The sequence below is a fragment of the Arachis hypogaea genome, chromosome 5 (assembly GCF_003086295.3).
Source record: "Arachis hypogaea cultivar Tifrunner chromosome 5, arahy.Tifrunner.gnm2.J5K5, whole genome shotgun sequence".
Classification (NCBI taxonomy): Eukaryota; Viridiplantae; Streptophyta; class Magnoliopsida; order Fabales; family Fabaceae; genus Arachis; species Arachis hypogaea.
In genome coordinates, this window is record NC_092040.1 from 101,030 (window position 1) to 124,727 (window position 23,698).

A 23,698-nucleotide genomic window follows, 5' to 3' on the forward strand; every position below is an offset into this window, starting at 1 on the left:
ATACTTTAACATTGTTTGATTCATGTTGTTAATCTTATATAATGGTTAGCACTTAATTGTTGTTGTTATATTTAGCAATTTTTGTGTGTGTTTATATCTTGAACAAAATCATCCTAGCAAAAAATATCTTTTGATTTTGATAATGTAAAATTCAAAAGTTTTTTAGGATAAACTTGTTATATCAACACTTCATAGAATAAACTAACAATTGAGATTGAAATAGACAATTAAATTTTATAGGAATAGACTAAGAAAAAGATAGAACATTTTACACGATGACTATCAAAAACTTATTTAAAAAATAATTTTTATTTTCTTTGAGAAAAATAAATGTGCGGAAAAATTAGATATAGGCCGGTGTTTAGGGCCTGTCAGAGCCACTAAAACTTAATAGCAATTTATGACCTCTGCAAGTTGAATGATATTTGGGTCATGGCCTATAATACTGGTGGACCATAATCTACTACTATATGGCTTTTGATTAATTCACAGGCCCGCAATGTATCTATCTATATGCTTTGAAGAAAAAATGAACGGTTAATTTCATTAAACACTCTTCTCTGACAATGCAGGAAGGTGGGGTATGGCGGCAGGTGCATTATCCCATTTTTTGTTTTTTGTTTTTAGAATCTAAGTAAGTGCTTTGCACTAATCATCTTTTAGATTGCCATGATTATTGAGCATGTAATGTCTTAATCAAAGTATCAAATTAACTGTGTATAAAGCAGGTTTAGATCATTTCATTTGCACGCGGGAATGTCATTTCTTAAGATCTCATACTCTACACCAATTTCATTTCAGCTTTTAAGTGAAATTAAATTAAAGCTGCTATGTATATAGCCTAATAAAAAGTGAACTCAGAGCAAACAATTTTTTCTTTTTTTTTTAAGGAAGCATGCAATGTTAAAATGTTAACTGTTTTAGGTTATGTTCATCTGCACCCAATGATCATAATAGTTGTTTTGGAAAAATTTGATTATTAGCTTGAAGTAATTACAATGTAGTAAAATAATCAGTGGATATATGATCAAATTTATGAGAAGCCAAAGCTTAATTTATATTTTTGCGTAAAGGAATAAGGAATGGTTACTTCCTGATCATGTTGCTATAGATGAGAATTTAACCATTTTTTGGTAAATAATATGTGTCTCGGAATCGAATTAAAAGAGTTTTCATCTTTTTGTGTACATAAAAATGGTCAAAATCAAATAAAAGTGACAGCATAATATTCTTTTTTATTGTTTTTAAGATGAACAAATAATTAAGTATAAATAGAGTTTTAAAGTTTTGGTTTTTGAGGTTGTGTTTGTTTATAGACATGAAATATATAGATACAAAATTGTGTTTCGCATATTTAATATATAATGTTTTTTGAAAATTTAAGTTAGATGATCGTAGGATAAAAATAAATGTTTGAGTATGTGAATTCTTTAGTGTTTTAATGATATGTCTTGAACAAGGTTGGATTTTGGTTTGATGTTGATATTGGTGTTGTAATTTATGATGATGAGTTAATGATGTGGCTAATGTATGAGCATGAATATGAGTTTGTGATGGTTGATTGAGAATCTTATTGATTAGGTAATAAGTGTTTGTTTGGTTTTTGGTCGAATTTTGACAAGCCATAACTTTAGCTTCCAAATTCCCAAATGGTTTTAATATTGTTTTATGTGAAAATAGGGTCCGTGAAGTTTACGCCGTTTGAAAAACAGAGGAAAAATAATTTAAAGGGTAAAGTATACTTTTTGTCCCTGAAGTTTGACAAAAGTTTTAAAAATACTCTTAAGTTTTATTTTGTTTCAATTTTGTCCCAAAAGTTTTCGATTTGCATCAAATATACCCCTAACAGCTAATTTTTCAAAAAATTTAAGACCAATTCAACAACAATTTCATAAGAATAACCATCAACACAAACAACTCATTTATAATTTTTATGCATTATTGTTAGATTGGTCTTAATTTTTTTGAAAATTTAGTCGGTAGAGGTATATTTGATGGAAATCGAAAACTTTTGGAACAAAATTGAAACAAAATAAAACTTAAGGGTAATTTTGAAACTTTTGTTAAACTTCAGGGACAAAAAATATACTTTACCCTAATTTAAAATGAAAAAGTTATGTGCGTCGAAAGTTTGGTGTTTAATTTTAGCAAATTTGCAGATTTCAGACTTAGCCAAAATTTTGATAAAAATTCACGCCCACGCGTATGCGTGGCCGACGCGTACGCGTGGCAGGGGCAATTTGCGTACGCGAAACCTTCACATGCATAGGGTAGCTATTGCCTGGCGTGTATGCGTGCACGAGCAAGCCTATGCGTACGCGTAATAGGCTAAGTTTGCACGCTCACGCCTACGCGTGACTTTCCTGTTTTCAGCAAAGGTATTTTGTGTTTTAAAGCTCAGTTTCAAACTTTCAAACCTCTGTTTTTACCCTTTTAGCCCTAGAACATAATGATAAGCTTAGTTATAAGTTGGAGCTAGGAAATATAGATGATTTAAAAATGAAGTAAAGGTTAAAAAATGATAAATTGTATAAGAAGGATGTGCATGTTTGAATGACGAATTCTGATACTAAGGCTTGAATGATTGATTTTTTACAAGTAATATGAAACGTATGAGGTAAGTAAGAAAGTAATGTAAGAAATTGAGAATAATAGAATATATGATTAATGAGTAAGTGATTATGATTTGTTGGGGAAGTGAGGTAATGTCGCGAGCACGCCGGAGATGCATATGTGAGTTAAAAGTTGAGTATTTTGAGCTTGGGATACTGTCTTTTTCACGTCACCCGGGATTTTTTTCGTGGATAATATTGAGTTTAGGGTGTTATCTCCCTCATGTCTGCTTGGGGTATTATTTTTTCCATGTCAGCTTGGGACTCTTCCCATGGATGTTATTGAGTTTGGGGTGATCTCTTCCCCATGTCAGCTTGGAGATTCTCCCCATGGTGTATTTTTTAGTTTGAGAACATGTTGAGATGACTACGTAACCGACAGTTGATATCAACAGCCATAAGACACGCATGCATTATGTGCATATTATTTGAATTGCTTGCTTGTGAATTATTTGGGATTGCTTACATGATTATAATCTACTATCGATTATAATTGTTATCTGTATTATTTGTAAATTACCTGTATTTGCCTTGTTTGTTTATCTATTTGTGCATATTCACCGGAGATGGAGGAACGGAGGAAGGATAGATGGGTTTAGTGTTTAGGTCAAGTTTTAGTTAAGTTTTGGAACCCTTTAGAAGACCACCTCTTATGGTTTTTGTTTAATATTTTAAGATTATAATTTTAGTGTCGGCGTTCTAGGATTGCCTCTGGTATTCCCATAACCTTATATCTTATATGCGTGGCACCTTTATCATGCTGAGAATCTTCGTTTCTCATCCCATACTGTGTTATTTTTTAGATGCAGGTCGAGAGATTTCTCGGTAGGCGTCTGGACTTCTGAAACAAAGCTGTTTTTGGGTTTTCTTTCTGTATATAATTTATGTTTATATATATAATTTACTCTTCGAATAGTCAGTTTATTTTGTACCTTTTAGAGATTTAAGGAGAGAATTAGGGTGTATCTTTATATATTGGATTTTGGGATATATATATATATATATATATGTATGTATGTATGTAAATATTATCCGGCCAGCCTTGACTTTGCAGGCTGAGTTAGGAGTTAGTTATTTTGTATCCATGACTCTCTATTCTCATTTTCTGTCTGGTTATACTTATTATCCTTAGATTTCTTAGCACTCAAGTTATCTCATTTTCTGAGCGTTGCGCTTTTGGTTTGTGTTTTTATTTCACCCGTTTTTCAATGCTCCTAGTTAAATATCTCTTTCACTATTATTATATATATTTTTACTTTTAGAAGTCGTAATACTTTACTATCTCAGTCTTATGACTTAAGTATAAGATTAAGTGTGGTAGGGTATTACACTTGGACCCAATACGAGCCCAATTCGTTTGGTTTGACCCGTTTAACCCAATCTTAGGCCAAATTCTTTGAAATTATTGTCAAAATTCTTATTTTAATTTTCTCTATTACCTTAAACTATCAAATTTCATTTTTAATTAATTATATTAGTTAGTTATTTACTAATTATTTAGAATTTACATCATGCATATTAATCAGCATAAAAGAAGATTTATATATGATAAAATTACATATACGTATTAACGGTAAAAGTGTACTTGAGTAACTAATTAAAAATAAATCAATACTTATTATTTATGCAAAAAATAATCGGTCAAAAAAAATTTATTGTTTGGCCAAATAGCAAAGATTGAATCTTGTGTTTATTTTCTATTTAATTTTGTAATCATTAATCGGCTCAAATAAAAGTTGGTATTTGATCTATTAATAGAAAATATATGGGATAATAAATAGATATAATTTTTAAATTTTTATGTAAACAATGAGTCAATTTAAAAATAGACTTATTATTTGAGAAAATTTTGTTGGAATATTTGATAAAGCATAATAACAAATAAATAAGCTTTTGTATATATAATTTTTGCGGGCACAAATCAGTTCAAAAAAAATTCTGTACTTAGTCAAATTACATGCATAATTATAATAATAAATATGTGATAATTATCTAATTTTGTATAAACAATAAATTTATTCAAAAATAGACATAGTATTAGATATAATTTATTATTAATGTTTAGTTATTGTATTAAAAATATCACTTATATACTAATATTTTTACCTAAATAATAAATATTAATATTATACTAGGTATTTATGATGGACCACTTCATATAATATATGACTTGTGTGAATATATTGTTTTACTTTAAAGTTATATGTATTAATATTAATTTCTTTTTTTTAATAGAATTTTTTTTGGAAATTAAAAAACATAATTATCCTCCTTTATTCGCTACATGGATTTAGACTTTACATTAATGATTAAACAATTCTTCTCTTTTATGGATAAAGTCTTGGTAGAAGAATTGTTCAAATTGCATAAATCTTATTATCATAATGTATAAAATTTAAGAAAACTTATGAGCACTATATCCGAAATAAGGATTATTACTATTCTAAAGGAATTTTGTTATTAAGAAATACAAAAGCTCTTTTATTGAAACTGATAAAGTTGGAACAAATGTAATATTTTATAAAACTTGATTTCTATAAGTTATACATAAAAATATAAGTGAATATATTCCGTAAATTTTCTTTTTTATTTTAAAATTAAATATACTAAAGTTATAATCGTCTAATGATATAATCATGCATTTAGTTTTTATTTTTCTTTTAAATTAATTTAACGTTCGTCAGTTATCAAGTTGCAATTTACAAAAGAAAAAAAATATCTTTATTGTGTAATAAGAGAGAAAAAATTAAATTAAAAAGAGGCTAAAGTACTTTAGTTGACAAATATCTTTTAAATATATAAACTTAAAAAGTAATAAAGATGACAAATAAGATTATAATCCCTTAATTTTAATACTCCATAAATTTTTATTGTACACATTGTACAAATATTCTATTAGCTCCTCATAATTCTTTTTTAAAAAAATTATAATAAAATTTAAAGTGTATGAAATTTTTTATACTTTAGCACTAATATAATAAATACTGAGTCTATACACTTATAATTATTATGTATATTATTAGTATCTTTAGCAGATATTTAAGTAAATTAAAAATAAATTTTTAAATAATAGTCAAGTAAATTTTATTACAACAGAACATTACATTTTTACATATACGAAGTTAGAAAATAAAGTTAGAGATTATTTAGTATTCAAATTTTGACTTTGTTGGATATCAAATCAATTTTAATCCATTACATGTATATTCATATACCCATTAAAAGAGTTCTTTAAAAAAATATTGAAAAGATACTTATTACTCTTTACACTAAAGCACTTGAATATACAAATATCTTTTGAAGATATCCAATTTAATGACTATAAATACTTTTTATATATTGTACGTGAAAATAGATTTAAAAGACCATTTAAATTATTTTGTTGTAACGTGTTAATAGTTTAATATTTTAAATTATTAAATAAAAGAGTTAAGAGTGTTTAAGTGTCTTTTGATTATATTAGCACAAACTCCATAAATATATGTATATCTATCAAGTAAGAAATAAACATCCAAGATTTTTTGCATGAATATTATTCAAGTGGGTGTATTTTATTTCACTGAAAGTGTGCATTTAAATACTCATATGATTTAGACAAATTTATGATATAGATATTTCTGCAGAAATAAAATATTCATTTTTGTTTTCACTTTGACTTATGATTTTATAAAATTTATTAAAATTGGATGAATAAAAAATAGACATATATGAGATTATTTTTGTGTGTAATTTTTGAATTACTCATCTAAATTTAATCTATGTCAGTAAATATATTAGTATAGTGATCATTGTAATTTAATTACAAATATAATGTGATAAAAGCTGTGATAATTCTATAACTGATATATGAAATAGACTAAATTATTAAAGTAATAAAAAATAGGTAATACCTATAATTAATTATAATTACATTAGTTATTTTATATGATATCACTTATATAAATAATTTTATTTATTATTATAAATATTAAATAAAATAAATTATTATTATTTTTAATTTGAATTTAAATAAAAATATAATTAAATATTTTTACTCTATTATATTTTCCCTTCTTTATTTTCTCTTTCTATTTTTACTCTACCTTTTTCTTGTATTCTTGTTCTCTGCTCTCATCTTCTATTTCACCAATTTCGTAAGTGCCACTTGGGAGATGGAGCCATCAAACTTGTTGCACTTCCAATTCACGGGTGCTAGAAAGTGGGTTGGAGAAAGGAGATTTCTCCTTCCATTTTGTGTGCATAAAAAATGAGTTGGGATTCAATTTTATTTCCTGGGACCTTCCACAAGTTAATTCTATACATTTTAGTACTCATTTCCTTGGGCAAAAAACTGAAATGAGCCAAGTGGAGCTCAAATTTACCTAAATCAGCCAAATGAAAAATCAATACGTGAATCAACCAGGACGAATTACTATATAATTCGAATCAATATGATTCGAATTTGATTTGAACGTAATCCGAATCAATATGATTCGAATTACTAGGAACGCCAAAAACGTATGAAGTTCGAAACAACTTGTTTCGAATTACAACTATAGAATTCGAATTTAGTTAATTCGAATTACTAGGAGAAGCGCATGTGAGAGGAGTTCGAATCAATTCGATTCGAATTAGGTGAAAACGGGCTTGCATAGTAATTCGAATCAAGTTGATTCGAATTACAAGGGAATCGGCTATAAAAGGAGTTCGAGCCTAGTTCATTCGAATCACTTTCTCATTCTCCAACCCCACCAAATCCCAGAGAAAAAGACCAGCGTTCAGTACGAGCTTGACCAGAGCGGCTGTTTCTGTCGATGGGGGACGATCCGGGAAGGCTTTATCGTCTGGATGGAGTAGCTCATATCGCCGGTGTTATCAACGACGAGGTTAGTGGTTTATGAAAGCGGTTTATGATAATGGTATTTGTTAATGGTTTTTTAGAATGGTTTATGTTACTGTTAGTGGTTTAGGATAGTGGTTTAGGAAAGTAGTGTAGGGTAGTGGTTTTTGTTGATGGTTTTTGTTAATGGTTTTTGTTAGTGGTTTTGTTTTAGCGGTTTATTGTAAATGGTTTTTGGATAGTGGTTTAGGAAATTAGTGTAGGGTAGTGGTATTTGTTGATGGTTTTTGTTAATGATATTTGGTAATGGTTTATTGTTGATGGTTTTTGTTAATGATTTTTGTGAATGATTTTGTTTTAGCGGTTTATTGTTAATGGTTTTAGTTGATGGTTTTTGTTAATGGTTTTTGTTAATAGTTTTTGTTAATGGTTTATTGTTGACGGTTTTTGTTAATGGTTTTTGTGAATGGTTTTGTTTTAGCGGTTTATTGTTAATGGTATTAGTTGATGGTTTTTGTTAATGGTTTTTGTTAATAGTTTTTGTTAATGGTTTATTGTTGATGGTTTTTGTTAATGGTTTTTGTGAATGGTTTTGTTTTAGCGGTTTATTGTTAATGGTTTTAGTTGATGGTTTTTGTTAATGGTTTTTGTTAATAGTTTTTGTTAATGGTTTATTGTTGACGGTTTTTGTTAATGGTTTTTGTGAATGGTTTTGTTTTAGCGGTTTATTGTTAATGGTATTAGTTGATGGTTTTTGTTAATGGTTTTTGTTAATAGTTTTTGTTAATGGTTTATTGTTGATGGTTTTTGTTAATGGTTTTTGTGAATGGTTTTGTTTTAGCGGTTTATTGTTAATGGCTTTTGTTAATGGTTTTTCTTAACGGTTTATTGTTGATGTTTTTTGTTTATTGTTTTGTGTTAATGGTTTTGTTTTAGCGGTTTATTGTTAAGGGTTTTTGTTAATGGTTTTTCTTATGTTAGTGGTTTGTGCATCTGTTCTAATTATGCGTTTTATGTAATGGCCAGCCTCGTCGTTGCATATCCAGTGTTAGGCGGCAACAGGGAATGCGTCTTGATGAGAGGTATGTCCCGTACTTGCAGATGGCGGGACTTTACCATCTTGCGAGACTCAACGACAGATGGTTCCGACTAGACGAGCCCCTAGTCAGCGCATTCGTCGAGAGGTGGCGGCCTGAGACGCACACCTTCCACATGCCGTTCGGAGAGTGCACTATCACGCTTCAGGACGTCGCATACCAGCTGGGGTTGCCAGTCGACGGAGATTATGTTAGTGGTTGCCTTACGGACTTCCACATTTACGTTGAGGGTGGGAGACCTGCTTGGCAGTGGTTCCAGGAGTTGCTCGGTGTTTTACCGCCGGAGAACCAGGTGCAGAAATTCGCAGTCAACTGCACCTGGTTTCAGGAGACATTCGGGGAGTGTCCAGATGGGGCAGATGAGGAGACGGTTAGGCGATTTGCCCGGGCGTACATCATGATGTTACTGGGTACGCAGCTGTTTGCCGACAAGTCCGGCAATCGTATACACATCAGATGGCTACCATATGTTGCTCGGCTTGAGGAGATGGGTCGCTATAGTTGGGCGTCGGCTGCACTAGCATGGATGTACAGGTGCATGTGCCGAGTCGCCAACAGACATGTGGTTAAGTTAGCTGGCCCGTTACAGTTATTACAGTCATGGATTTTCTGGCGGTTTCCTACACTTAGACCATCTGGGTATGATGAGATCAGCTGGCCCCTTGCATCGAGGTACCGTTATTGTTTTGTAGTAGATATTCTCCTTGTTATTATTTTGTAATTATGCCCTATATTCTTCTGTTATATTCTTCTGTTTTCTTGTACGCAGATGGTCTGGTTACAACCCTGGGATTAGCAACAAGGGACCTCGGGTACAGATGGCTCGCATGCAGATCGACTTGCTACAGCCTCGGCAGGTACGTAAGCAGAACTTCTCCGTATCTAAAGTCAGTGTTTCACGTTATATCACTTAATTGAAAGTACAAATGATTTGATTTTGATTTTTGCAGTTCGTATGGATGCCGTATAGCGGAGTGGACGTCATCCAGGTTGTTCATCCGGAGGTGTTGGAGCCTCGGCATACGATGTTGTGGCGATGCAGGACGGCCGTTATTTATTTTGCGGTTGTCGAGTGGCATCAGGTTGACAGAGTTTTACCTCAGTTTGGCGGCGTTCAGCCCATACCGTCTCCCGCCCTGAACATCGACTTTCTGATGTCGAAGGACGGGAGAGGAGGGGACCGTTGGTTCCCGGCACAGTACCCCGATTGGCATCTTTACTGGCAGGAGCGTGCTGATTATATTCTACAGTTTGACATCGTGCCCGACCCTGGTCCGTCGCATGAGTTCTTGACATGGTGGTATCAGCACGGGAAGAGGTTTTTATCGCCGGAGATGTTATTGGGGGATCCGAGAGGTGTTCCTATTCCAGATGAGGCGACGCAGAGGGGTGCTGGCCGACTTCCAGACATGGACCGGGTAGAGGATGTTCCTGACAGACGTCGCATTGAGAGGAGAGCACGAGTTGGGACACGTCGTAGCCAGCGTGAGTGGAACTGGGTAGATCAGGCTATGGATGCCGGAGACGACCCAGTTAGGGGTGTGGGGAGAGGTCGTGGTCGAGGAGGCAGGAGGAGGGTGGGTGCTGCTAGACATGGTGCGCAGATGCCTGGGGGAGGTGATGTTGCGGGAGTTCCTAGGGCACCTCAGGGCGGGCATGATGGTGGGTTCCCTGGAGCCGGTATGGGAGATCCCACGAGTCACATTGATGCTGGGCTTGGTGGTGGTGGTCTTGGAGATTACTTCGTAGGTGTTCCCGGTGATGATCATACCCTTCAGGATAGTACTCCATGGGTGAGTCCTGGCTCGATGTTTGGGGACTTACTTGCTAGTGATGGCATTGTGCACGAGTTTGGTGGACCACATTTCCTTGAGGATATCCGTACCATCATGCAGGAGGATGCGGCTGCTTCCGGACGGGTTCATACGACAGGGACACAGGCACCACTAGACGTTGATCTGAATGAGCCTGCCACGGTAGTTCCTGCGCATCCTTTTGCCATGGGTGGGACCCCAGCATCGGCACAGAGTATTGGATCACACTCGGTTGCCGGCCCGTCCTCTTCCAGACCCGTCCATGTACCGCCTACGACCCCGAGACAGCCAGTTCCTGATGACAGCGACGAGTCGATTGAGGATGAGGAGCCACTTATTCGTAGGGGCTACCGGACACGGGTGCCACGCCGTTGCGGCACTGGGTCGCACCTGTTTAGATGACTTCATGGATATTGGTTTACACATTGTTGTCTTTTTTATATTTTGTACTTCGTTGGTTTGTTATAGTTGTTATGATATGTACTTTCTTATTATGTTATTTGAATTTATGTTATGTAGTCTCATTTACGTCGATGTATTATACTTTTATGTTATGATTTATAGTTTCATGTTATGTTATTCGTTATCCTTTTACCGCTATATAATGTTGTTTGTTCTAGTTATAAATTTCAATGATGTAAAATACTTTAAACAGAAATATTTGGTACCATTATCAAGTTTCATTACACAAACGAAGCAAAGTTGTTCCATACAAGTTGTAATACATTAAAAGTTATAAACAAATACAGGACAAGTGCTACTACAATAACAAAGAAACACATACATAGCAAATCGCCTACTGATTTCTAGCAGTCCCGCTTGGGCCTGCGGCTTGTGGACAACTACGCCTGGTGTGTCCTGGCTGCCTGCAGAGGCCACATCTCTTTGGCCGGTTCGGATCTGCTTCATCCATGTTGGTTCGAATTCTTGTGGATCTAGGACGACCCTCCCTCGCACGCCTCATACTCGGATCCGGGATAACTGTAGGCCCGGCATAAGGTGGCCAGAAACCCTCCGGTATGGGAGGGGCAAATACCATCTGATAGACGCCGAAGACGGAGCTAAGCCGGTATACCTCGTGCACGTAAGGCTGCCATGTAAGCCGTGAATAAGCACAGCATGCCAGTGCATGAGGACAGGGAAAATGAAGTGCTTGGAAGTATCCACAATCACAAGTCTTAGACCCTAATGAGACCCTGTACGTACCAAGAGAGAATGAGCCTGTCGGACTCGTCTCAGCAACGGTGTACTCCGAGTTGTCTCTGTCGTAAACAGTAACCGTGAAATGCCGGGCTGTTCTCAGGTTGGCCTCTATACACTTTACTAGGTATTGACTGAATTGTTGTCCAGTACCCATCTGAGCCTCGGCCTCCCTCCCCTTACGGGCAAATAGCTCAGCGAGCCTTCCGTATGTGGCCTTCACCAGGGAGCATACAGGGAGGTTTCTAACCCCCTTCAGGATTGAGTTGACACACTCGGAAATGTTGGTTGTCATGTGCCCGAATCTCCGACCCTCATCACAGTGCTGTGTCCACAACGAATACTCGATTCGGTTCGCCCAGTCACACATTGCCGGATTCTCAGAGCGCAGAATGTCAAACCAGTAGTCGAACTCCACCTCGGTCTTGGCATATGCGGCGTTAACAAGAAGCCTCCGGGCATCTTTTCCCTTGAACGTCAAGGCAAAATTCGCTGCAACATGTCGAATGCAGAAAGCCCGGTACGCAGCAGGCGGTAGCCATCCCCCATCCGGAGCCTCGAGGGCTGCCTTTATGCTGTTGTGCCTATCTGAAATAACTAACAGACCCGGCTGAGGTGTCACGTGCTCACGGAGGTGGGAAAGAAAGAAAGACCATGACTCAGCATTCTCACCCTCAACTAGTGCAAATGCCACGGGTAGGATGTTCGAGTTTCCGTCTTGTGCAATGGCGACTAGCAGTGTTCCCCCATACTTCCCATATAAATGGGTGCCATCAATACTCACCAAAGGCTTGCAATGACGGAATGCCTGGATACAAGGGGGGAAAGTCCAGAACAGCCTATGAAAATAAACCTGAGAATCGTCAACCTGTCCCCCAACTCGAACAGGGCAAGTCCTGAGGACGGCTACAGTGCCAGGCATCGTCAGCTGCACTCCTAAAACCCACCTAGGGAGCTCATTGTACGACTCCTCCCAGTCCCCATATATCACGGCAACGGCCTTCTGCTTCGCCATCCATACCCTCCTGTACGTAGGCCTGAACCCAAAGTGTGCGGCCGTGGCATTTTGGAGCACCTTGATGTTCACACCTGCATCAGCCCTAACCATCGGCATAATGAAGGTGGATATGACATGGTAGTCCAGACTCCTATGGTCGCTGGAGATGGAGCTGGCAAGACATGTATGCGGTCCGTTGTATCGCTTCACTTCCCAGATACCCTTCCGCTGTCGGAGACTCAACCGAATTAGCCATGTGCACCCATTCCCAAACTCAGAACACTTTCCCACATACCTGCGATAGTCAGACTCAACGACCTTGTACTGGACCCCTCGACGGATACTGTACGTCTTCACACTCAACAGCGCCTCATCTTTATCTTGAAATTGTTGGCCAACCTGGAACTCGTTCATACCGGCAGACCCCTCGGTATCTCTAGCACCAAATCCTGAGGCCTGCAGATCATTGTCGTCTTGCCGCATGGCATCCAGGTCCAATGAGGAAAAATGGGGTGGATACTGCTGTGTGCCAGAACTAGATCCACCTATAGCCCTTGTCGGAACAGTAGTTCCAACATCATCGCCGCTTTCATCAGCGATGAAATCCGGCTCCACGTGATCGTCATCTGGATCATCAAACAAACCATCACCAACACCAGCCGGTGTGGGACAATGTACCTCGGTGGGAATATGTTCCCCATACCGAACCTCATCTCCAACATTGCCGCTCAAATCAACGGCAAACGAAGGGGACGCAACAGGCTGCATCGGTGGCTCATACACAGGAGCAGAGGATGAAGCAACAGCAGGTCTCGAGCTCGAGCCGGCAACCGCGGCTATAGTAGTGGCATTCCGGTTCGAACCACCCGAGCTAGATACCACATCAACCAACTTAGCCAATAGCTCCGGAGTCCTTACCTCGGGAAACTGCCTACGAGAAAGAAACATAACCTGCAAGTCCTCCTCACTACCGATTGTGAAACAATCAAACTTCACGGTGTCATGGAGCACCGCTGTAGGAATGCGGTAGAAAAACTTCTTCACCCTTTTAACGCCTTCAAGACCCAGCTTCTCCAGCACAGAGCTAACAAGTGCATCGTAGGTGGTTGTCGGCGTCACGATAATACATAGGGGATCCTTATCAGTGAACTTAACGCCGGACCGGGTTTTTCTCTTAATGGACCCTCTGTAATGTACCAGAACTAGGAAACTCTCCTCACTAGCCATCTCCCCTCTTTGTTGAGAGCAACATCAGTTCACACCTTATATATATAGCCCTGGCTCGCACTATATATATATAATTCGAATCTATATGTTTCGAATTATCTAATGTCACAACGAAACCTAGTAATTCGAGTCAACTTGATTCGAATTACTAAACAATGCTTCTCCTAGTAATTCGAATTAACTAAATTCGAATTCTATAGTTGTAATTCGAAACAAGTTGTTTCGAACTTCATACATTTTTGGCGTTCCTTGTAATTCGAATCATATTGATTCGAATTACGTTCAAATGAAATTCGAATCATATTGATTCGAATTATATAGTAATTCGTCCTGGTTGATTCACGTATTGATTTTTCATTTGGCTGATTTAGGTAAATTTGAGCTCTACTTGGCTCATTTCAGTTTTTTACCCCATTTCCTTTCAATGTGTATTTCAAAAATTAATTATTTTTAAATATTTATTTAAATAAAAAACCCAAAAAAATACCACACGTACATTTTTAGGTAAGCCATGAATAATGCTAAGACCAAAAATAAAAAGAAGATAGGGTTTGGGGATCATTCAGAAAAGTCAAAGAAATATAGGAGAACGATTTTCGGTGGTTACCATGTACTAATAATTAATTGTATGGAAAATATTCTGGCCAATTCCCTTTTATATATGATATGATCATTGATTTAACTTTAATTCATACTTTATAGAATATAATATATTATTTCGCTGATCTTCCTTCTTTTTTTTCGGTTTTTCTATCATTGTCATAAGGAGCAGATGGAGTAAGGAGGGAGCGAATATATAAGCATGTTTTCTACTATATCATCTTATGAAGAACACAGTAGTAGCATAGTGTGTTATCATTATTACTTATTTCTTTTCTTATGAAAAAGCATAGTGTTTTTATATTAATACACACAGTGGCAATAACCATATCTTGAACCAATTTATTTGGCATTATCAGAAAGTATGCAATCTCACTGTTAAGTTAAATCATTGCTTCCTCTTCTTAATTAATTGTTTCTCAATCAAGATTGCTTCATTGTCAATCATATACATACAATGCAAGTTCCTTAGTAAGAGAATGTCGGTGGCCTTGATCTACTCTATATCTAATATTATTAACTATATGTGGAGTTAACTTTTTAGGTCATTATACGTCTTAGCCTTGGTTAATTTATGTCTAAACTTGCAATCATTTCTGGGCCCTTCATTATATTATATTATATTTTCCTATCTATGCACCTTTGAGTGTAACCTAGTATATGTTCTCGGTACCTCTTAATTTGTTTATTTTATATTTATATATAATGTGGTTCATATTCTTCTATGTGAAGTTGTTTAAATTAAACAAAATAAGAGATGTAGGTGGCAATTGCCAACAATGACAACCTTTATTTTACACTTTTTTTTCCCGTTTCTTTCTCTCCCTGTCTGGGGGTTGCTCGTCACATCATCTATCTATCGTTGTAATTTCATTGCACGTAAAACATTTTTTAGCATCTATCTACCGTATATCATGGTCTGATATGTTTAGATATACATGTGCTTTTATTTAATAGTTTAAATTATTGGATAAAAATTTTATGATGTGGTATTAGAATAAATTTCAAAAATAGTTTTTATATATATACACACTTTGAATAACATGCACTCTTTTTTTGTATTTCTTTTAAATATGACGTTGTTGCGCTTGCGCTCTATTCTCCAAAATTTTTGTTGAATTACTCATTAAGTAAAAAATTATTAATTTATTATACCATGCTTATTCATTATATTTGTTATGATTCATATAAAATATGAAAAAATATGTTTTGCACAAATCATTAAATAAACATATATTTTGAATAAAATATAAAAAAATATGTTTTGCACAAATGATTAAATTAAACATGATATCTATAAATATTTTGAATAAAATAAACATTCTTTTAACATGTTCAAAATCTATATTTATTTGTCTATATATACAGTGTTCACAAATTTGTGGATACTAGTGAGCGTAAACTATAAAAAAATAGGTGAGTTCTATGGTGCCTTTGTTATGGTGTTTAAATTGTCTAACTTCTTTTTTAAAATAAAAAATAAAATATTTAAAATAAAAAATAAATCATGTAAAATTTATTAAATATAATTTATTTACTTCTTTTAGTAACTTAGATATAAAATGTTAGGTACCATAGTATTCACCAAAAAAATATTGGCTGATTTGTACAAAATATATTTATCATATTTATTTTCTTTTAAAGTCAACATTATATCGCAATAATTCAGTGTTCATAGATAATTAGTTAGACATCTTATGTATATTTATTATCAATACGATAGAGGACAGGTATAGCTAGAGATCGTAGTTTTTAACTATTAAATCAAATTAGAACTTCACAATTAATTTATGTTTTTTAAGGTATTTAAATTATTAACAATGAACGAATCTAAATCAATTTTTAAACAAATAGTTCAACGGATTGTCTCATATTAAAAAGAAAATATAAAGGAATCTTTAGTGAATATGAAACTTATAATACAAATATAATACCTTGTGTGTTTGGTTTGAGTTTTCATTTGCCAAATATTTTTGTTAGAGATTAACTATTTATGTTATGTTATTTTATCAATTTAAATTTTTGAAAAAAATAATATTATGATAATATATCAGAATTTTATGTCCAAAAAATTTAAAATTCGATTTTTATTGAATTTTAAAAATAAAAAAATACATAAAACAAATAAAAGAAAAAAATAGTTATACAAAAATGAAATAAATTCAAAAAAAAAATATTTAAAAAAAGTGTTAGAAATATTCATGTTATCATCTTTTTTATCTGCTTAAACTTAAAAAAAATGGTATCATGATAAGTTTTTTTAATGTTTTTGAAGTTGCGAAATTGTCTTGGGGTGTTTATTCCAAAAAGGTAAATTGATTTTTGGATCAAAAGTCGTTAAATCAAAGCAAGAATATCTACACATTTCGTCGTTTCTAAAAGTTAATTGTTTTGTATAACTTAAAAAATAATAAATATCTAAATAAAATACTATAAAATATTTTTATTTTTAAATTAGTAAAAGATTAATACTCAAATATAATATCATTAGTTAAAAAAATATTTATAAAATTAATTAATATGACATTTTTATTCCTTAAATTTTGATTTGAAAATTATTTAAATTATGTAATTATTAATAAAATAACAGTTATATAATAGTTATTTTATTGATTGATGTAATCTATTTAAATCTTAAAATACGAATTACAAGTAACATCCAAAAAAAACTTTAGTATTAAAAAGAAAATGGAAGTTGAAGGAAGAGTATAGGGGTATGGATTATTACACGGAAGAGAGAAGCAGTAATGAATTGTGACAAGTGGAGTATATGTCAGCCAAAAAATAGAATAAGGATTCGGCTAGGGAGATAATAGATTATTTGTACAATGTATATAATGGGTTATTGAGTTGTAAAATGAATATCTTTTATACTATCTAAAATAACTATCCGAGTACTAGGATAATAAACATCTTCTCGAAAAATTAAACTAATTTTGGAATTTACTAAAGATCGAACTCTTGACCTTTCGGATATAATACTCTAATATTATGTCATGATACCACTCATTCCAAAAGTTTTAACTGATGAAAAAATGTAACACTAATGATTATATTTCTAATACTTCATAAACCTCTATTATCCACATTGTATAAATATTTTATTGGTTCCCGCACTTTTTCGTAGAATAATTTGTTTAGGGTTTACTAGTACTTTCTCAACAAATACAAAACAAAAGTAACAAAACAAAATTAGCAGATGAAGAAAGAGACTGCCCACGCTTCCCCCCTCTCTCTCCTTCTTAACTTAGTTTTAATGACTCAAAATAAAAATGAAATGAAAAAGGGTAATAGGAACGTAACTCCCTTTCTTTCTGTGCATTAATATGTGTGTGTATCTTGAAAACACAAAAGAAAGTGGTCCTAATTATGGATGTTGTTGTATACATGGTGACGAAATATATCAGATCATGATCATCACGATTCTTAACTTCACATACTGATGCAGCAGCACCGTGTTTCTAGTTAGCTGCTGCTACATACCTATATAATTAACATTACACAACAGCGATGTAACCCAATTTTGTGAAAAAGATGCAGACTCAGTAGGGAAAACGATACAACATCCTAATAATTAATTAGGCATTTATATATATGACTGCGTGCCTCTTACTTTTTTTAAATTATATTCCAAACATTTCGATAAAATCATTAGATAATTTTTTTGGATATATGTAGCTTATTGTTTTTATTATTACCCTTACCTGAGGGCTGAGGGTAATGCTGCAGTAGAATCCGATACCCAATAGTAATGGTGATAAACAACGTGTGTGTCTATAAATGTATATATAAAAATTGTATAATAAAGAGTAAATAGTAGGAACAGAAACAGTGCAGAGAAAGCAAAGAAAGCAGAGTTCATTTCCGTTGAATGTGGTGTTGCTCAATGGATTTCATCCTGCTCCCACAACCACCCTCCTAGGGGCCACTACACTCAAACTCAATATTCAATATATATCTGATTTTCCAAAAATAAAAAACCTCTAACTCATGTTTTGTGAAATATGTTTCCAGTCATTGTCACTCAACTTTTTTTTTTGGCTACTTAGCACAATTTAAAATCTATTCTCATTATATATATATCCTTTAATTTAATCTTTGTAATTTTGTCTAGCTTTGGTCCTAAAAAAATTACATTTTTTATATTAGTTTTATCATTGATTAAAATTTCAACTCTTATAACTTTTATTTTGTGAATATAAGTTGGGTAAAAAACCTCAACTAGTTCACTTAAGGATAGAAATAATTTTGGTAATAATAAAATTTAAATATGTTTTTGATTATTCTAAAATAATCTTTTTTTTATTTTATGAAATTTAAATTTTTTATTATTAGTTTGTTTCGTTAAATATATATTATATCAATATTTAACCAATAAAACATAACAAACTAGCTATTTGAGAAACTAAAATAGGCAACTTTCAAATTTTATTGGATTAAATTAAATTATAAATTTGAATAATTTTTTTATATAAAAATCAATACTAAAATACTAAAAAAACATGTACTTTAATTTAGAGGAAATATAATATGCTAGTAATAATAATAGAAAGGGGAGAGAGAGATAAAAGCTGCAAAAGAATATAGAAATGGAAATCACGGTCGTCCCACTCTTTTTCTCGTCATGTCACCATCCAATTCCTCCTTTTCCCCGCAATTCCCTCTTTCTCTCTCTCTGCAACAAACCTCAACGGAGATTTTCTATAAACTTTTTCCGTCCCGTTATTTTTCTAATTTATTTCTGTGTCCAGATAATGAAATTCAAGGAACAAGGGTTTAGTTTGGACTTTGATGCATGCATTCTTAGTCAGACATCGATGCTCACTTTGAATATTTATTTGTGTTTTAACTTTTAACATTCATGTATGTGTTGTTACCTACTTAATTACCTTACCTACCACTATATGCGTTAGATAAGATGTGAATGTCAGTGTGAATTTATCACTTTAATTACGATTAAATAATATAATATTTTATAGATTTTAGGGCATTTACTAAATAATAATTATTTTATACATAGCTAGTATATATGTTCATATAATATTTTTTGAATAATAGTATTTTCAACTTAAGTATTTATGAAGATATTACAATTTTAGTTTATTCGATGTATGATTTTTTATTCACTGTTAAAATTTTAGAAAATAAACAAATATATATTATCGTTTCCTCATTAATAATGTCAAATTTTTATTGTATATTTTCGGATCTTATGAACTCTCTTTCATTACTAAAAGAAAACAAGGTTTAAATAAGTTTCTGTCTTAATTAAAATCTTATAAAATTTAATTTTTTTGGATTAAGTCTTAATTTTAACTTTAACGTTTGAAACGTTTTATTTTTGCTATAATTATCTTATTCTATCATTATTATAATCTTTTGATCAAAATTATTTAAAAAAATCCTTTTTCTTCATTTTATCTTCTTCTAACTAAACAACAATCATAATTGTGATGGTCGTAGTCGTAATTGTTGGGATTGAGAGTGAAATTGACATAAGAATAAGAGCAAGAAGGAGATAATAATAAAATTTTATCAAATTAAAATAAAAAAAAATAACATTTGATAAGAACAAAAATGTATTTAAATAAATGGTTGGAAGTGAAGATGAGAAGATGTGATGGTTGGTTGGTGTGACATACACAGTAGAGCTAGACAGTACTAAGATGGAGAAAAAAAAGGTTGCTTGGTTGCTCCTTCTATTGTCTTATTGTGCATCTCCGGTTTCCCTCCAGCTGACACAATTATACACAACAGGATCCTGATAATAACATCTGCCGCTGCTAACAAAACCCATAAATCATATTCATCACACCCCACCTATTATTTCTTTATTTTAGTAGGATTGCTAATGTAATCATTTATTCTAACTTGTATTGTTATGGAGGAAAACTTTCAAGTATTTTAATTGTAAAATTTATATGTAATTAAGAGTAATGACTAAAAGTACTAAAACACTAGTTTTTTTAGTATAGCTAAAACTCTTCTTATTATATATATCAATGGAAAATTTTCATAATAATGATTCATAGGACACTCGTTTATTAATTTTAAAACTGATTTGAATGAAATAAAATATTTGTATGTGAACTGTGAAGAGCAAACGATAATGTAGTTAATCATGCAATTGAGACAACCTATTAATAAAAGAAAAAAAAATAATATACAAAATATTAAATTTGAACAGTAATATACAGATAGATGTGGTAGAGATCATAGAATCTGAATTTATGTTATATTTTTTATTAATTTAAATTAAAAAATAATTTTATGATATAGTATTAGAATTTTATATTTAAAAATTGTAGAACTTAATTTTTGATGATTTTAAGAGTGAAAAATTAGTATAAAATCAATAAAAAAATAGACCTATATAAAAATTAAAAAATATTAAAAACATAATGTTATTTTTTGCTGATAATTTAAGTATTTTCAAAAAAATAAAAGATTTTGAAGGAAAAGAGAGAAAGAGGACAAAATAAAAAGAAAGAGAGTAGTAGAGTGTGTGGGGGAGTGTCAGGAGGTCCCATCAGACGTCCATCCATCCATTTTGGCTGTTTTTGGAGCATCACATGATCAACTCCATCTCCTCCTTCTCCAATGCCTGCAACCTTCATCAACCCCCCCATAACTTTCCTTTCTTTTTTTTTTAATATCTAAACATAGGATTTTACTTGAGATGTTAAGAACACGTACTTTTTTTAGATGCATCACAATCATTAGTGTTAGGGTAGTTGTTTTGGATTATTAATGTTAAACTATTTTTACATATATTATGTATTAAATATAAATACTTAACTCAATAATAATGTCTAATTTTCTTACTAGGCACATATATAGTGGAAATGTGGAACATTATTGTTAGAAAATATATAAGGACAAATATAAAGTTTTTTGTTGCTAACTAAGGAATAATAAGGATGGTTTTTGTTTTTGCCCTAATACAAATGAGGTTGGTGCTTGTAATGGATTAGTTATACTTTGGATTTTGTAAAAAGGATTAGGATGAAGTATTGAAGTTACCTCCTTCTCTCTTTATATGTGACTATATGTTAATCAATTATTGTCAGGATTCTGAGGAGTGCTTTTATTTATTCTTTTTGCTCGTTTTGGCTATAGTCTTTCTGACTCAATACTTGATTCAAAGTGCAACCACTTTATCATTTTAATTTGTTTTCAGTATGAAGCGACAATTGATGCAGTTAACTGACATATATATCACAATTAACTTTGCAAAAAAGTCCCTTTTGACCCAATAATTACCCTTCCCCTATTAGTTATTACTCTCCAAAATATACATACTTCTCACCAGCCTTTCAAATTTGAATACTAATACAGTAATACTATATTTATGATAATATAATTTTTAATAATTAACCCTATGGATACGACTGAGCATGTTATGGGTTGAATGATGGCCATTTTTCTTTTTTTATTTTTTTTTCTTGATCCAATGGCAGGGGTCATTTCTAGCGTTAGGAAGTCATGGAGCCCCTTTCTTCATCAATTATTGGGAGCCTTTCCAGATTTTGATGTGATTAGACCTCTCATTTCATTATTACAGATTTTCGTTTTTGAAAAAATAAAAATAAAAAAGATTTAATAAATTTTAATATAACGTTCTAGGATACAAGAAACAAAAATATAACAAGACAAAAGCTATAAAAAATAATAAAAATAAAAGTCAACAAAAATTTCCGTTCCGGTGAACTTCAAAATTTTCTTTTCTGATATACGTATTACATCGGTTGCTCCTAATTTTTATCTTTAGTTAAATTGCAAACATGTCCCTCCAGGTACAAACAGTAATATTACATTCTTACCAAACATATATTTTTTATATATTTTTTTATATCTTTACAAGTGATATATTTCTTCTACCAAACATATTAATAATCCAAGGCCAACTCTGGTAATTAGTTTACAACGTTAAGGCATAATAAGCAAACAAATCAGAGATCGAATTGATCATCTTTAGTTAGATACCATACTATGCATGATCGAATTGATCATTGACGTGTTGCTCAAAAATTTAAGTTTGAGTTAAAAGTAACGTTGTTAAAAATATAAATTTTATATTTAATTTTATAAATTAAATAATAATATAATTAATATAATATTTTAGTTATGGTTCAAATTATATATTATATAAATATAATTAGTTATATATTATATAATTATTTTTTATTTTGATTCTAAAAAGATTTAAATTTAAATTTTTATATTATTCTAAAGAGTTATATTTTATAATAATTTTTTAAATATTAAAAGTTTTGATAATTTTTTAAATGTTAATGAGTTAAATGATAATTTTTATTAAATTTTTAAAAATAGTTTATTGTTTTATTTTAAATTTATAAATTTATAAAAAATATAGATTTTATAGAATTTGACTTAAAAGAAACAAGATAAATTTCTATCTTTATTGGTTTTATTTTTTTGATATTTTATTTAAATAAAAATAAAAAATATTTTTTTGAAATTTATATTTTAAAATTAATAAAAAAATAAACAATTGACTTCTGATATAATTCACCATCTCGGTATCTTTGTTCTTTAATTATAATTGCTTTGATTTATTTTTTAGTTATTGTTATATAGTATAGTTGGACAAAACATATTTATTATAGATATGAAGCATTGAATGAAGTACCTGATATATAGCAACAACCCGCTAAGAATTTACTATTTAATTTATCGAAATCTTAGCTAGATATTCGATCCACACAGGATTTTGTTATTTTGTGTTCTAAAAACATAACTTAAATATATTATAAAAAAATATTTTAATATTATTTATTATTTTTATAGATTAAAAATGCAAAAAAAATATTTTTATAATAAATAATATTAAATTTTTTTTTGGGTGGTTTGCTAAATCTACCCACGATAGCAAATTAGCAACAACGAAACCAAGAAATTAAAACAAAGAATGAGAAAGAAGTCGTGGTTGGCATATTGTAGTTGCTTTATTGGATGGTACAAAGAATCCAGAGATAGGGAAAGAAAATGGCTTCTGATTTTCCTTTGGATTTAGATGCACACGCCACCGCTTGTTATAATTACAGAAAATAAAAAAGTATGATTTGTTTGATAAGCACAAATTTTGTTGGTTTGTTAGGAAATGGGAAGCAGCAATAAATGCATGTTGACGCAAAAGGGACGTCAGCAGTGTCGGAGAAGAATGCCGACAAAACTTTTCTCATGGACGCGCCGCCCCACGCGCCTCCTGATGTGGGTCCCACCCAGGGTCAGTTCGGATTCAGATGCGGGAATGCGTGCACTCAACAGCGCCCCCTCCTGAAACCTGAGTCTGCCAGCACCCGGCAGGG

General features: G+C 32.3%; 1 protein-coding gene across 1 annotated transcript; it reads left to right on the forward strand.

The window, feature by feature from the left end:
- The first annotated feature begins 7,613 nt into the window (after positions 1 to 7,613).
- LOC112799930 (protein MAIN-LIKE 1-like) lies at positions 7,614 to 10,828 on the forward strand. The gene is made up of 3 exons (XM_025841921.3): positions 7,614 to 9,200; positions 9,298 to 9,385; positions 9,479 to 10,828. Exons 1-3 carry the CDS (start codon positions 8,497 to 8,499, stop codon positions 10,742 to 10,744), a joined length of 2,058 nt encoding a protein of 685 aa, XP_025697706.2. The 5' UTR covers positions 7,614 to 8,496; the 3' UTR covers positions 10,745 to 10,828.
- Positions 10,829 to 23,698: the final 12,870 nt, after the last annotated feature.